The 14,241-nt window shown below is 38.1% G+C and overlaps 1 protein-coding gene across 2 annotated transcripts in view; it reads left to right on the top strand.

Annotated features, from left to right (window-relative positions):
• acsbg2 (acyl-CoA synthetase bubblegum family member 2) overlaps nucleotides 1-14,241 on the top strand; it is a 48,752-nt gene that overhangs the window by 16,534 nt on the left and 17,977 nt on the right. For both annotated transcript variants that reach the window (XM_057841089.1, XM_057841088.1), the window contains exons 3-7: nucleotides 2,769-2,881; nucleotides 8,331-8,611; nucleotides 12,478-12,566; nucleotides 13,760-13,961; nucleotides 14,037-14,186. In XM_057841089.1, coding sequence (XP_057697072.1) covers nucleotides 2,769-2,881; nucleotides 8,331-8,611; nucleotides 12,478-12,566; nucleotides 13,760-13,961; nucleotides 14,037-14,186 — 835 coding nt within the window. The remainder of the gene's footprint in view (nucleotides 1-2,768; nucleotides 2,882-8,330; nucleotides 8,612-12,477; nucleotides 12,567-13,759; nucleotides 13,962-14,036; nucleotides 14,187-14,241) is intronic.

The following is a 14,241-nucleotide window of genomic DNA, read 5'->3' as shown; positions in this document are numbered from 1 at the left end:
GAACTATTCACACCGAGGAAAACGCGACGAAGAGAGCGGCAAAATGTCATTGTTTCTGTCTCTTTACTTCAATATTTTTACAGGATATTCTTTTTATCCAAGTATTTTCCCCAATTGTTAAATAAATGGCATGGTCATGACAAATAACAGTCTTGTGCTGAATGGAATATGAAATAATAAAAATGCATTCATTCAGGACGACATGGCAAAATTACTCCATTATGGTCAAAACTGTCGACTTCACCTTTACTGTCGCACCTCCCGAACGATATTTTATGACACCTAAATCGGACATATGTCATTTCCCTTCCCCGGCTTCGGAGAATGTAAACAAACCAGAAGGCGTGACAGCTAGCCGACATGCTAACCCGAACCGAGTGATGTTTCAAAGTCTTCGAAGCGGAAAATCATACATAACTATCCTGGATTATTTGACATGACGACTCGGTTGTCGATTGTCTTCGCGGATCGGCAAACCGCCCGGCGGAGAGCAATTTACAGTTCGTTCCCCGGAGGAGGGTGGCTGGAGTTGTTGTGCAGCTAGTTAACGTGCTGCTGCTAATGAGCATTAGGAGAGCTTTTTACATGCCTATCAATGATCAAACGTAAGTAGTCCTTCATTTAAAGGAAGTTTGTAGTGTTTACTTTGTAATCGCTGTATTCGTATTTGACATAATACAAAACAAGATGTTTACTCACTTCCTCGTAAGTCCAATGGTCCCACAGTAAATATCCACGGTGAATGGGAACCTTTTGAAACTCCAAAAAGGCGCATACGCCTCTCCCTCATACAGAATGATTTTTCTGCAGCCGTTTGGCTGGCGTGATGCGAAAAATAAACGTATTAATCCACAAAATCAGCTGAATCCTTCGTCCTCATACACAACAGTACACTGTAGCGTGAAGAGGACGTCTTCTACCGTACACGTCACAGCGCCCTCCTCCTCAATGCAAGACCGAAGCCGGAAGTCACTCATTTTCATGGCGCGGGATTCAAAAAACTAAATAAAAATAGCGATCGCTTCCACACACATCCAAGCGGCCCATATCATTCAGGGGCATAAAATACCGCGTGTATTATGAAATAAACATGCTTTTTCGTGTCACAGGTACTTTAACTTTTCTATTTTAACACTTGGCTGTCTGTCCAGTATGGTGGCCTCTTGACAACCTTCCTATCTAATTTGTACTTCATACAGATTTTAGTCACAGCTGTGAACAACCCAAATCTTTTGCAACACTGTTGATGATTTACCTTCTCTAAAAAGTTAGATATCACTCTCGTTCATTTTAATTGACAACTATTGTACTGGAGCCATGATCCTGGTCAGTCAACAGCTCACCAAATTGTGATTACTCCTTTTAACTTCAGACTAACAAGCTGATTAAATCTGATGTTTCTGGTCCGTTACGTTTCAGAATTAAATTTTACAGGTTGATAACATATTTCTTTCCCTCAGAGTTGAGTACAGTGATCCCTCGTTTTTCATGGTTAATAGGGACCAGGACCCGCCGTGATAAGTGAAAGACCGTGAAGTAGCCCCCCCAAAAGAACAAAGCATAAGAAAGAGATCCATATGAGACATGTTTTTCACCCCCCAAAGTATAATAAATAAAAAAAAACTTGTATGTATATATATTTTATTAAATGGTTTTTAAGCACTTCAAATGTAATAATTATGATAGGTTTTAAACATGTTACTGTCCCACAAAATTATTTTTAAACAGGAATAAAGTAAAAAAAATGCTTCTTTATTGAATGCTTCATTGAGTGAGTCCCCTCAAATCCGCTCAAGCTGCTTACTTACACACAATGAGTTGCCACAGCAACTGTTTAACGAGCTAAAGGATGATTAACGCATGCAGCGCTTTAAAGTTCACTCTTCTGGGGTTGTATCTCTGGCAAGAGCAAACCTTAACGTCTGTCAATCATCGTTGACATTAATTCGCATTGCCAGTGCTCTACGGATCGGGACAGCTTATCTGTATTTATTTATTTATTTATTTATTTTCTTTCATTTGAAAAAAAAAAAAAAAATGCAATGGACTAAAGTCGCGAAGTAGCAAGGGATCACTGTAATTCAATATTTTCTTTCCTCTGCTTGGTCTGAAAAAGTAACATTTAGTGATTATGACTACTTGTTTCCCAACTTTCTTTTAGTGTTTCTTCAAGACAAAAAGTTGCCATTTGAAATGACTGTAATTTGGTGTCGTGTCAATTATCAGCTTTTTTTTTTCTACACAATTAAACAACTGAGTGAATATCCCCCGAGACTGGTGATTTCTTTTTTTGCCAGGGGTTGTAGACTGGCCTGCCTGCAGTCTATCCCAATTTACTATTTAAATTATTTTTTTATGGGGCATAGAAAGACCATCACCTATAGAGTTAAAACGTCTTAAGCCACATTTTCCACATATTAAAAACCGATATTACTATTAATATGTTGTTGTAGTTGACAGCAAATTTAAAAAGAAAAAAGAGAAGCCTTTTAAGGGCTTTACTCACAGCAAAGTAAAATGGGATTCTAATGCTTTCGCTATAGAGTTCAACATTGTATATCTGTGCAAGGATAAGGTTTCGACCTGTGATTGTCTTCAAGCATGTGACGGTACATCTGTGAAGTTGTTCCATCATCAGATGCAAATTTACAGAAAAATTATGTAATACGTTTGAGCTAGTTTTGTGCTGAAATTTTTTTCGTTTGAGGTGCAACTCAGCATGTGAAGTCATTCTCCTATTTGATGTTTTTCCTGTTCTATTGCCTCAGTGAACCCTCAGAGGAAGAACCTACTGTGGAAAGGGAAGAAGAAGCTGATTCCCTCAATGCAGTCGCCAGCAAGCTGGAGGTCTCCGATGAACACACCTTGAACACACAAACAGGTGACACAGAACACACACAATGCTGATAAGAACGCTTTACATTTGCTATTTCAATGTTTGCATGAATGGTCTGGCTGGTTAATGATACTAGAGTCTCTCTCCACTGGGTTATTATAGCTTTATGTTTATATGTTAGTTTGTTAATGTTGCTGGAACTTTTGTGAACTCGGAAGTCAAATGCTCTCTCTTCCTGAGGAAGTGATATCTGCATCCTGTCCTCTATCAACTGTTTTACACTGCTTCCTGGCTTTGTACAAAGGGGAAAAGTGTTATGAAACCTCTTCATTGTACATATTTTCATTCGTAAGTGTGAAGTTACAAAAAAGGAAGGCTCAGTATATCGATAGGGATGTGTTGAGGGCAGCAGTTAAAAATTAATTTGCCAGCGTTCCTGGGTGCAATAAGGATGAGCAGCTGTTTTAGGCCATAAATTTGTTATCAGTTCCATTTATATAGCAACATAGTGAGTACTGTGCATCGTACAGAATTGTTTTTTTATTCAGTTTTATTTAGAAACAGTAGATAAGTTGAGGCGTTACATTTTGAATCAGTAAATTTAATTAGACTGACCTTTCCCTTGAGCAAAACAACCTATTCTATAGTGAGAAAATATCGAAATTAAGATGATGTGAATACTGTTTATTTACAGTGCTCTATTTAAGAATGCAGTTTTGAATTTGGTTTAACTTTAAGTGTTTTTTAAATATTATTGTTATGGTTTTTAAAATATTTATATGTGTGTGTGTTTTATTCAATTTGGTCATTGGAGGAGGTGGGACAAACATAAGTACAGTTATCCTTCACTATTTCATGCTTCAAACTTTGCTCCCTTAGTCAATCACAGATTTTTTTTCAATTAAAAACAATAATAATAACAACTAGAAACTGCAATTTCGGGAGAAATTACACCTGGTCTTTCCTGTGTGGCTATACAGATCGTAGCCCCGCCCAAGGCTATCACTAGAATGGACAAACATGCCTATCAAGGGCATTAAACAAATTAAATGCCATTAGAAATGAATGGGAAATTTGGATGTCCATGGCCGTCAATGGCAGCACCCTCCATAAGCGTCAATGCAATCGGGGACATTTGGGGTACACGTCCGATTGATATCTGGTCATTTCCTGTTGATTTGGGGGAAAAAAAATTCCCATTGAAAATGAATGGGAAAAATTTTGGACGTCCATGGACGTCAATTGTATCAACTTACATAAGCGTCAATGGAATCCAAGTACATTGGCATCAATAGAATGAACAAACATGAAGAAATGCCATTGGAAATTAATGGGAAGTTTGGACGTCCATGGACGTCAATGGCATCACCCTCCATAAGCGGCAATGCAATTGGGGACATTTGGGGTACACGTCCTTTTGATATCTAGTCATTTTCTGTTGATTTGGGGGAGAAAAAAAAAATTCCCATTGAAAATGAATGGGAAAAATTTTGGACGTCCATGGACGTCAATGGTATCAACTTACATAAGCGTCAATGGAATCCAAGTACATTGGCATCAATAGAATGAACAAACATGAAGAAATGTCATTGGAAATGAATGGGAAGTTTGGACGTCCATGGACGTCAATGGCATCACCCTCCATAAGCGGCAATGCAATCGGGGACATTTGGGGGACACGTCCTAATGATATCTGGTCATTTTCTGTTGATTTGGGGGGGGAAATTCCCATTGAAAATGAATGGAAAAAATTTTGGACGTCCATGGACATCAATGGTATCAACTTACATAAGCGTCAATGGAATCCAAGTACATTGGCATCAATAAAATATAAAAACATGCTGAAATGCCATTAGAAAATGAATGGGAAATTTGGACGTCCATGGCCGTCAATGGCGGCACCGTTCATAAGCGTCAATGAAATTGGAGAAGTTTGGGGGACACGTCCTATTGATATCTGGTCATTTTCTGTTGATTGTGGGAAAAAAAACATTTCCCATTGAAAATGCATGGGAAAAAATTTGGACATCCATGGACATCAATGGCAGCACCCCCTATAAGCGTCAATGGAGTCAGGGATGTTTGAGGGACAGGTCCTATTGATATCTGGTCATTATCTGTTGATTTGGGGAAATTTAGTTTTTTTACCCCATTGAAAATGAATGGGAAACATTTTCGACGTCCATGGCCGTCAATGGCATCGACATCCATAAAGTCAATTGAATCCAAGTACATTGGCATCAATAGATTCGACATGCATGGCCGTCAATGGCATCAATGCAATGTAAAAAAAAATTCATTTGGAAATCCCATTGGAAGTGAATGGGAAATGTTCTCATTAGAAATGAATGGGAAAGTTTTTGGCAAGTTTCTGGGAAACCGTAAATTTTTTACAAATGCTGTATACAACTTTTATGCCCCTCACCGTCACTGAATTTTTGATGCCCAAATTGTGTGATTTGGTCAAAAATTGAAGGACTAGATACATTTTGAAACTTTTCTTTGTTTCCCATTAAAAATGAATGGGCCAGTTTTTGGCAATTTGCTGGGAAACCGTACATTTTATAAAAAAAAATTTCTCTGTATTTTTTATGCCCCTCGCCATCCCGGAATTTTTGACGCCCATCTTGTGTGTTTTCGTCAAAAATTGACGGACTAGTAACAGTTTGAAAGTTGTCGTTTTTTCCCATTAAAAATGAATGGACAGGTTTTTGGCAAATTTCCGGGGAACCGTTAGCCTGGCTCTGCCAGACTATTCTCCCTGTATTTTTCAAACACTGAGAGAAATAGTCTGGGAACCATCCCATTAACGGCCTTTTCGGGCAGATACAAAATCAATCGACAAATCAGATTCGTTTATTTGCGTGACGTGTTCTTCACGAGCAACGTCACTCTTGCGCGTCGAAAGTCGTTTCTTCAGCAACACAGATGGTGAACGGCAGAGCCAAGAATATGTTCCAATCCACGGTAAAATCAGTTTTAAATGACCAAAAACACATCGACACGAGTCATTGACAACAGTCTGTCTCGCGCTAGCCATGTCGAATAAACTCCGCTCTCTTCGTATGTTTACTTCCGCGCGCAAGTCCCTCGTCCTGCCGTCGCCATTTAATAACGTCACGTCTGCCCGTCGCTGATTGGTCCACTCCGCTGTCTGTTTGCTGTGGCTTGCTCCGCCCTGGAAATTGTTTCCGTGGGAATGGTGGCCAGACTCAATAGCTGGAACAGCGTTGAGTCTGGTGTACCAGGCTAGGGAACCGTATATTTTTTCCAAATTGTGTTAATAACCTTTAATCCCCTCCCCGTCCTGGATTTTTTGATGCCCAAATTGTGTGATTTGGTGAAAAATTGTAGGACTAGATACATTTTGAAACTTTTTTTTTCTCATTAAAAATGAATGGGCAAGTTTTTGTCAAATTTCTGGGGAACCGTAAATTTTTTCCAAATTCTGTATACAACTTTTATGCCCCTCACCGTCCCGGAATTTTTGATACCTAAATTAAGTAATTTGGTAAAAAATTGTAGGACTAGATACATTTTGAAAATTGCTTTTTTTTCGGAAAATTGCCGTTTACGGGCAAACGGAAAATTTTTCGGGGTCGTTTGAAAAATTCCCATCGTCGCGCAAAAATTCCGGACGTGTCGGTACTTGAATGGTGCCGATCGGTCAAGCGGTTCGGGCTGCGCAGCGCGCCGAAGGATTCCCATTCAAAAAAAAAAAACAGAATAACATATAGGGGGGAGGCCGTAGAATCTCACTACCTGATCTTTCCAAAGGAAAGACCAGGTAATAATACAGCTGAGCTATTCCAAACCGATCACGTAGTCTCATTCTCCCTCCCTCTCCCTGCTCTTTGTTGGTTCGGCAGTCCTTTGGAGTTGCTTATTAAAGTTAACGATGATTGACAGACAGTTAAGGTTTGATCCAGTCAGAGACTCGAACTTCAAAGTGCTGCATGCGTCAATCAACGTTTAAGTTGTTAAATAGTTGCTGTGGCAACTCATTGTGTGTAAGTGAGCAGTTTAAGCGGATTTTAGTGGACTCACTCAATGAAGCATTAAATAAAGCCAAGCATTTTTGTACTTTATCGTTTAAAAATAATTCTGTGGGAAAGCAACATGTGTAAAAGTTATCATACTTATTACATTAGAAGTGCTTAAAAAGCATTTATTAATATATATATATATTAGGGCTATCAAACGATTAAAATTTTTAATCGAGTTAATTTCTACTTAAAAATTAATGAATCGCAATTAATCGCAATTCAAACCATTTATAAAATATGCCATATTTTTTTGTAAATTATATATATATTCTGTAAAATAAATTGTTGGAATGGAAAGATAAGACACAAGATGGATATATACAGTGGGGAGAACAAGTATTTGATCCACTCCTAATGGGTTTTCCCAAAGGCAGTGTATCAAATACTTGTTCTCCCCACTGTACATTCAACATACGGTACATAAGGACTGTAGTGGGCATTTCACTCTACTGTCATTTAAATCTGTCTATGCTGTCCTCACTCCGAAGCGTCTACTTTTTCCAAAGCTAGACAGCTAGTGAACGACACCTTAATAATCAGACTTCTTCCTTTTTCATCTTATTTATAAAATAGCCTCAAACCATTGTCCTCTTTAGACCGTCGTAAAACTACAAAAAAAAAGTACACAAGCATTGCATTAGCAACAACGTTAGCTTAGCACGCTATACAGGTTCACTAAACATAAACAAAAAGCGTCTCATACAAAAAATAGAACATTTCGCTTACTAACATAATATGTACATTCTTTACAACAACCATACTTACGGACAAGTCTTGTCCAAGGATCATATAAGCACAACATTACAACGTAGGCGTCAGCCCGAGACGTCGTGCAGCCATATTGAACTGGCAAGAAAAAAATAAACCATGTCGCAAAGCGACCACAAGAGTTCGCTGTTAGACAGCACAAAAAGCCTTGCTGTAAAACTTACCAAAAGGCAGAATACTGTCTGAGCGGGACATGTGCGTTAATTGCGTAAAATATTTTAACGTGATTAATTTAAAAAATTAATTACCGCGCGTTAACGCGATAATTTTGACAGCCCTAATATGTATATATATATATATATGTACATAATTTTTTTTTAATCATAAAAAAAGTGAAAAAACATGTCTTTTTTCGTATCTCTTTCCAATGCTAAATCTGAATAAATACATTGAACACACAATCACTTAACGCGGCGAGTTTTGGTCCCCATTTATCGCGAAAAATATGAGATCACTGTAATGCCATATCTCCAGACTTAAAAGGTATTTTAAAAGATATATTCAAGCATTCTCTTCTCTTCTTTTCTTTTTTTTGTAATTTATATGTGGTCTCAGCCAGGCAATTCAGTTTCCGCAGAAACTGTATATTTTAGTATCTCGGATTATTTTCAATTTGAAGGGTGGAATGTGAAATGTCCTGTAATTCTGGAATGACCCCCATGTATCTCCTTGTCCTCTAGTAAATACACAGCGCCCAGACTCTCTGTCAGTGCCTTCAGCAGCACCAGCAACACAGTCCAACCTGTGGACAAGTCAGGCCGATGGTGAAGTGAAGCTCCGCATGGAAGACTCTGGCCTGGCAGCTGTGAATCCTCTGACAGTCAATCAGCTGTTCCAGTCAGCTGTGAAGAATTTTGGCCAATTTACTGCTGTGAGCTGGAAAGAAGGCGAGCTGAAGAAGAGCTTGAACTACAAGCAATACTATGAGACCTGTCGCACAGCAGCCAAGAGCTTCCTTAAGGTGAATGATTCAAAATATTGCTTTGTCATTGAGCCGGGTGGTACAAAATAGGTCTTCTGTTGATGTCTAAACAAAAAACTGCTTGTAGGTGAGGTTTTCCAGTTTAACCGGTGAATTTCAGCCATGGGAATGTCGGCTATTCGTGGTTATATTGTGGATAATCTTCAAATTCCTCTGATCTCTAGGTGAATAATCCTTCATTGAATTAAGTTTGGCATTTCTCCACATTAGTTTCAAACACACAACACAACTATTTAGCCTTGTTTTATAAAGACCGCTTCTTGATGTCATGTGGCAGAAAGCTTGAAACTTGCCAACACAGCGTGTAGAATTCCGACTGAACCACACACCACACAATGTGGAAGCCTTACTTTACAGTAAAAGTGTCACAAAAGTGTATATATAGAAATATTTCAATGATAACGTGCGCTGAAATCACATGGCGTGAAGCTGACTGGAGTCCTCAGGGTTAAGTAACACACTTTAACACGTTGTAATATAAAGCTCTGTTTGTTTGTCCTGAGCAACCAATGATATCATTCGCATCATCTTGTTACTCAATAGCCAATTGTAGTGGTCATCTGGTGTCATTGCATTATTTATAGTATGAGACAATAATGTGTGCAATTGATTTATTCATCGATTGTTTGTTATATTTTAATGACTTGTCATGGGAATTCGTACAGGCAGCATGTACAACACTGTTGCCTAAATGGGAGTTCACAATATTCAGTGAAATATTATAGTATTTGGTTGGATATTACAAAAACAAAAAGGGATTTTCACAGAGGGAAAGGGTTCATTTAGTTTATTGGCAACTATCAATGGTGAAAGACATCAAATCCAATTGAAGTGGGAATACTGTCAATGATCTTTCAGTTAAAATGAATTGGACGTTTATTGCTGTCAATGGTAGCGGATGAGTTGAATCGGGTACAGGTGTGAATCTTTTGTATTCAGCCCATGTGTATACACCCTATACTCATTAGCTTTTTTTTTTTTTCTTATGCTTCCACTTGATGCACAAGCGCATGAGACAACATTAGTTTGAGACACCCTTTAAACATTGATGAATTCATTTTATTGACTGTGTTCACTAGGAGTGGGAACCTCAGGGCACCTCACGATACGATACGATTCGCGATACAAGGCTCACGATAACGATTATATCACGATACAGCGATTATCGATATATTGGTCAGAAATTGGATACAACTGTTGAAACGAAAAAAGAAAAAAAAAGATATTTAAAAATAGAAAAAATACTGTTTAAGTCATTTATTAAACAGTGACACCTTTTCTGTGCAACATTGCTGTAAAATATAAATCTACTGCAAATTGTGCCCCTGCACATATAGAGGAAACCAACCACGACCACTGATATCGCTTGGAGAGATCATGATGAATGGCACCCTTAATTTCTTTAAAGTTTTAAATCTTTAAATAAATAAATAAATAAAAAGTGCGTAGGTGTCAGCAGTTGAGCTTGGAGTGGGGCAATGATAAAATTGGTGGGTCTTTTCTTCGTATATGACCTTTGTTGCTTGGTTTGAGCACTTCCGCTATCTGCTTCAGCATTTAAGATGTCAGACTTGCTCAGTCACAGTCTTCCTCACCTTAAAAACAACAAAATAAAACAAAAAATATTAGCTACTTCATAGCGTTTGAGTTGAAATCCTGATTATTTTTTTTTTGTGTTGGAAGTATTGAATTAAAAAAAATATGAATTGAATGTATAGATATTAAAAATTCAATAATTACCTATTTTTAATATGTAGGCTACATCAATAATTACCTATTTTTATTTAATATGTAGGCTACATTAATTATCATGCACATCACTTTATATATCTTGGAACCTATTCAAACCATTTTTATAGCTTATTGTATCAAAATGACAGTAATAACTGTTTGTGTAGTAAACTAGATTGAAATTGGTTCTCAAATAAATCGGTTAATTCATGTGGGCTTGTTCGATATTCATTTTCATCCAGTTTAGGGTCCTGGTTAATTTTATATCATTCAACACCAAATGTCATCAAAATAACACATGTAAATTAAAAAGTCAATTACATTGCAAAACTTTCTTACCTCAAGTGATGAAAGCGAAGCTCACAAACTCCAGTGTCCACTACGTCACCAGCTCCCAGTGAAACTTATTTTTCTTAGACAATTCTTGCATACAGCAAAGTCTTTGTTCACCTTACTTCCTTTCTTGTTGGTGTAAAATCTAAAGTGTGTCCCCATGTGTGATTTGTAGCAATATTTTTCTCATTTTTTCCTCCACCGTTCTCACGGAGCTTTTTTATTTTTTCAACCCACTTGGAGCTCCCTCTCTTCTTCTCTAGACAACTTGTGCGCACTTTACCCTCACCGCCACTCCCGAGCGCCCCTAGTGGACCGCCAAGGAATTGCGCAACAAACATTGAGCAGTTTACAGCATCCATACTCCATTGTATGGCCAATATGTTAAATAAAAGTATCGATTCTTGGCGGGAGCATATCGATAACCCATCGGGTTGCAAAATATCGCGATATATCGCTGTATCGAGATATTGTCACACTCTTAGTGTTCACATGATTTTTGGTAGAGGTGCAACAATTAATCGATTAATCGACAAGTAATCGATCAGCAAGTGTTTTCCGAAATTTCCAGGTTCGTGGTGAATCAGTAACAGGCACACTTTTGCAAAATAGACAATGTTTATTGATTAGAAAATGCAGAATAAATGAGATTTATTGATAACAACCCCACAAGAGCAAGCAAACAAGTATCAACAAATGTCAACGATGACGCTAGATTTGAGTTTGTCAACCCCAGAATCCCCGCGTTACTGTTACGGCAAAACTAAATGTCCCTTAGCAATGAAAATCACTTACCGTGACAAATGAGCGGGGAGCCAACACACTCCGGTAAGGCGGCGAAGGGAGTCCGCCAGCGGGTCACGTACGGATCGCCTGGCTTTGTTCCTTCGCCAACTATCGACAACTCAACAACTAATCGACAACTATATTGGTAACCAATTCGTCGTTTAGGACCTTCTTCACCTTAAACTTGTCTACATTCTTGAAATTATAACATACATATAACTTCAGAGTTGTAAATTTTATTCAATTTCTTCTTTTGTATTGAGTCAAAGTAGAACATAAACAAAAATCTGCTTTTATTTTGGAATACAACAATTCAATATTTTTCCAGTTTTCGGACATCTTACTGTCTAAAATAGCTTCTTAAGGCTGAAACAACTAATAGATTAATAAATCAGTTGCCAACCGATTTGATAATCAATACAGTTCTAGACTGCAGTTAAGTCAGGAAGTTGCAATAAAATATTTTCTTTGAAGGAAATAGTCATCCATTTTGTCTTCATGGTTACTTAAAAAATACCTAAAACAACTTCAAGGTAAATTGTGAAGGTAATTGGAAAAATATTAAATTTATCCGATTAATCAATAATTCATGAAAAAGCCAGTGCGAATCAATGTGGATAATACACAATTTATCACTGCCTGAAAAGTGGAATCATTGCCAATCATACAGTATATTGGACAATAAGTTGATATCATAATGGCCAACGATAGTTTTGAATATCATACGATAAGTCAATATTATGATGATAGGTTTAAGTCAGTTAATGTATCAACAAAAAAAGAGTAGACCACTGAATACAAACAAACTGTACGCGGTAAATGCATTGTAGTGGATTATTATTATTATTATTTTTTTTAAAGATCCTTTGAAAATTTAATGCAATTTCCCACCTACCACGAGGGGGGGGGGCTTGTACAGTAAGTGTGGTACTCATACCAGACTTTCAGAACTACTGAAAATGGACAATTGGATATATATTTTTTTGTCTTTGCAGCTTGGATTGCAGCGTTACCATGGTGTCGGTATCCTGGGATTCAACTCCGTTGAATGGTTCATCGCTGACGTTGGAGCCATTTTGGCCGGGTGAGTTATGTTTCTTAATCTGAACCAATCACTTGATAAAACTTGCTTGTGAAGAGTGCCAGGTCACCTAACCGTTAAATATCTAATTTGATACACGAAATTCGGTATTGACTTGGATCAACTGGCCCATTTGCTTTAAAAGGACTACGGTAATGAAAAGCGTCTGTGTTGTCACCACACTTCCCTCCAGTATTATGTGGTGAAACATGAGGTATTCCATTTGATCATCCAGAAACCAAAGCCCTGTAGCTGAAAAAAAGATAAATTGATGATAAAGGCCAGCTTCGTGACAAGTGAGCTTAAAGAAAGGCTTATTCAGATGTTAACGTGATCATTTTAGTAATGACTCGTTGCTAGCCTATTCCAGTATGCAGATTATCAAGTATCCCCACTCACAGCTATGGACCATGTACAGTAGAGCAGGGGTCTGAAACTGCCCGGTGGCCACTCAGGACCGTGTTTATGGCTCACTACTTGACATCTAAGTTAAGTGTTTGTGTGACACATGCAACATTGCCCTGGCTTTTTTTGTTAAAACACTAACAGTACAGATTAGCATAGCTCAGTATTCAACAATGTTTTCCAAGAAGTTAGCCAAAGTGAATTAGCGATTGTCACCTGATTGAAACATAGTTTCAAAGTTACACCAGGTGGGAGAGGATAAAAAGAATCCTGTCATCCATTCATGACTTTTTAAAAACCTGCCTCAAGGCGAAAGGTTGATGACCAATGTAGCCAATTTCGGGAAAAGTGGGAGACAGAATATTATTTAGTTAAGTACAAGGTCACCCTGACCCTAATGTGTACTGTATTACTTTATGTACAGAAAGTTACAATGCTAAAGAATTAAAATGACAAGACTTCATTTCTCAAGTATGTTAAAATAGAAGAGATAAGAGAGTCAACAATATTCATGTTCAAAAGAACTATGTTCTCAACTGTTATTTATACAAACAGAGAAGATTGGATGACTTTTTTGAATACTGTAAATGAAACCATTTGTGGAACACCTGAGAACACCTGAGGCCGACATTCACCCATACACTTATTTCCAACAGCTGCTGAATAAAATAATTTTGAGACCCCTGATTTTGAAACTTTAATCAACCACTCAAAATCTGCTCCTCTTACTGACCCCCCATTAGAATGAATCATGAACTGTCGGGTAAATCTTTGACCTTTGGCTGTTGCAGTGGCTTCGCTGTCGGCATCTACACGACCAACTCCCCTGACGCTTGCCAATATGTGGCAAATAACTGCAAGGCCAATGTCATTGTGGTGGAGAACCATAAGCAGCTTCAGAAGATATTACAGGTGCAAGAAAGTCTGCCACACTTGAAAGCTATTGTCCAGTACAAAGGCGCACTGAAAGAGAAGAGACCAAATCTATACACTGTAAGTCAACAGTGATGAATAGTAAATGCTGTTTATAGAAAAAGCAGTAGATTGAGCATTTGTCCATCCGATCAGTGGGCTGAATTCATGAAGCTGGGACGCGATGAACCAGACGGTCCCCTTGACGAAATCATCGCCAGCCAGAAGCCGAATCAGTGCTGCACACTCATTTATACCTCAGGCACAACGGGCCATCCCAAAGGAGTCATGCTGAGCCATGACAATGTAAGTCATACCGTCCGTACACAGCACTCACTCTATAGTCTACTGATGGTAAACA

Source organism: Corythoichthys intestinalis, chromosome 7, assembly GCF_030265065.1.
Source record: "Corythoichthys intestinalis isolate RoL2023-P3 chromosome 7, ASM3026506v1, whole genome shotgun sequence".
In the NCBI taxonomy this organism is placed as follows: Eukaryota; Metazoa; Chordata; class Actinopteri; order Syngnathiformes; family Syngnathidae; genus Corythoichthys; species Corythoichthys intestinalis.
Note: the sequence above shows the minus strand (reverse complement) of the source record. Positions and strands in the feature narration are given on the sequence as shown.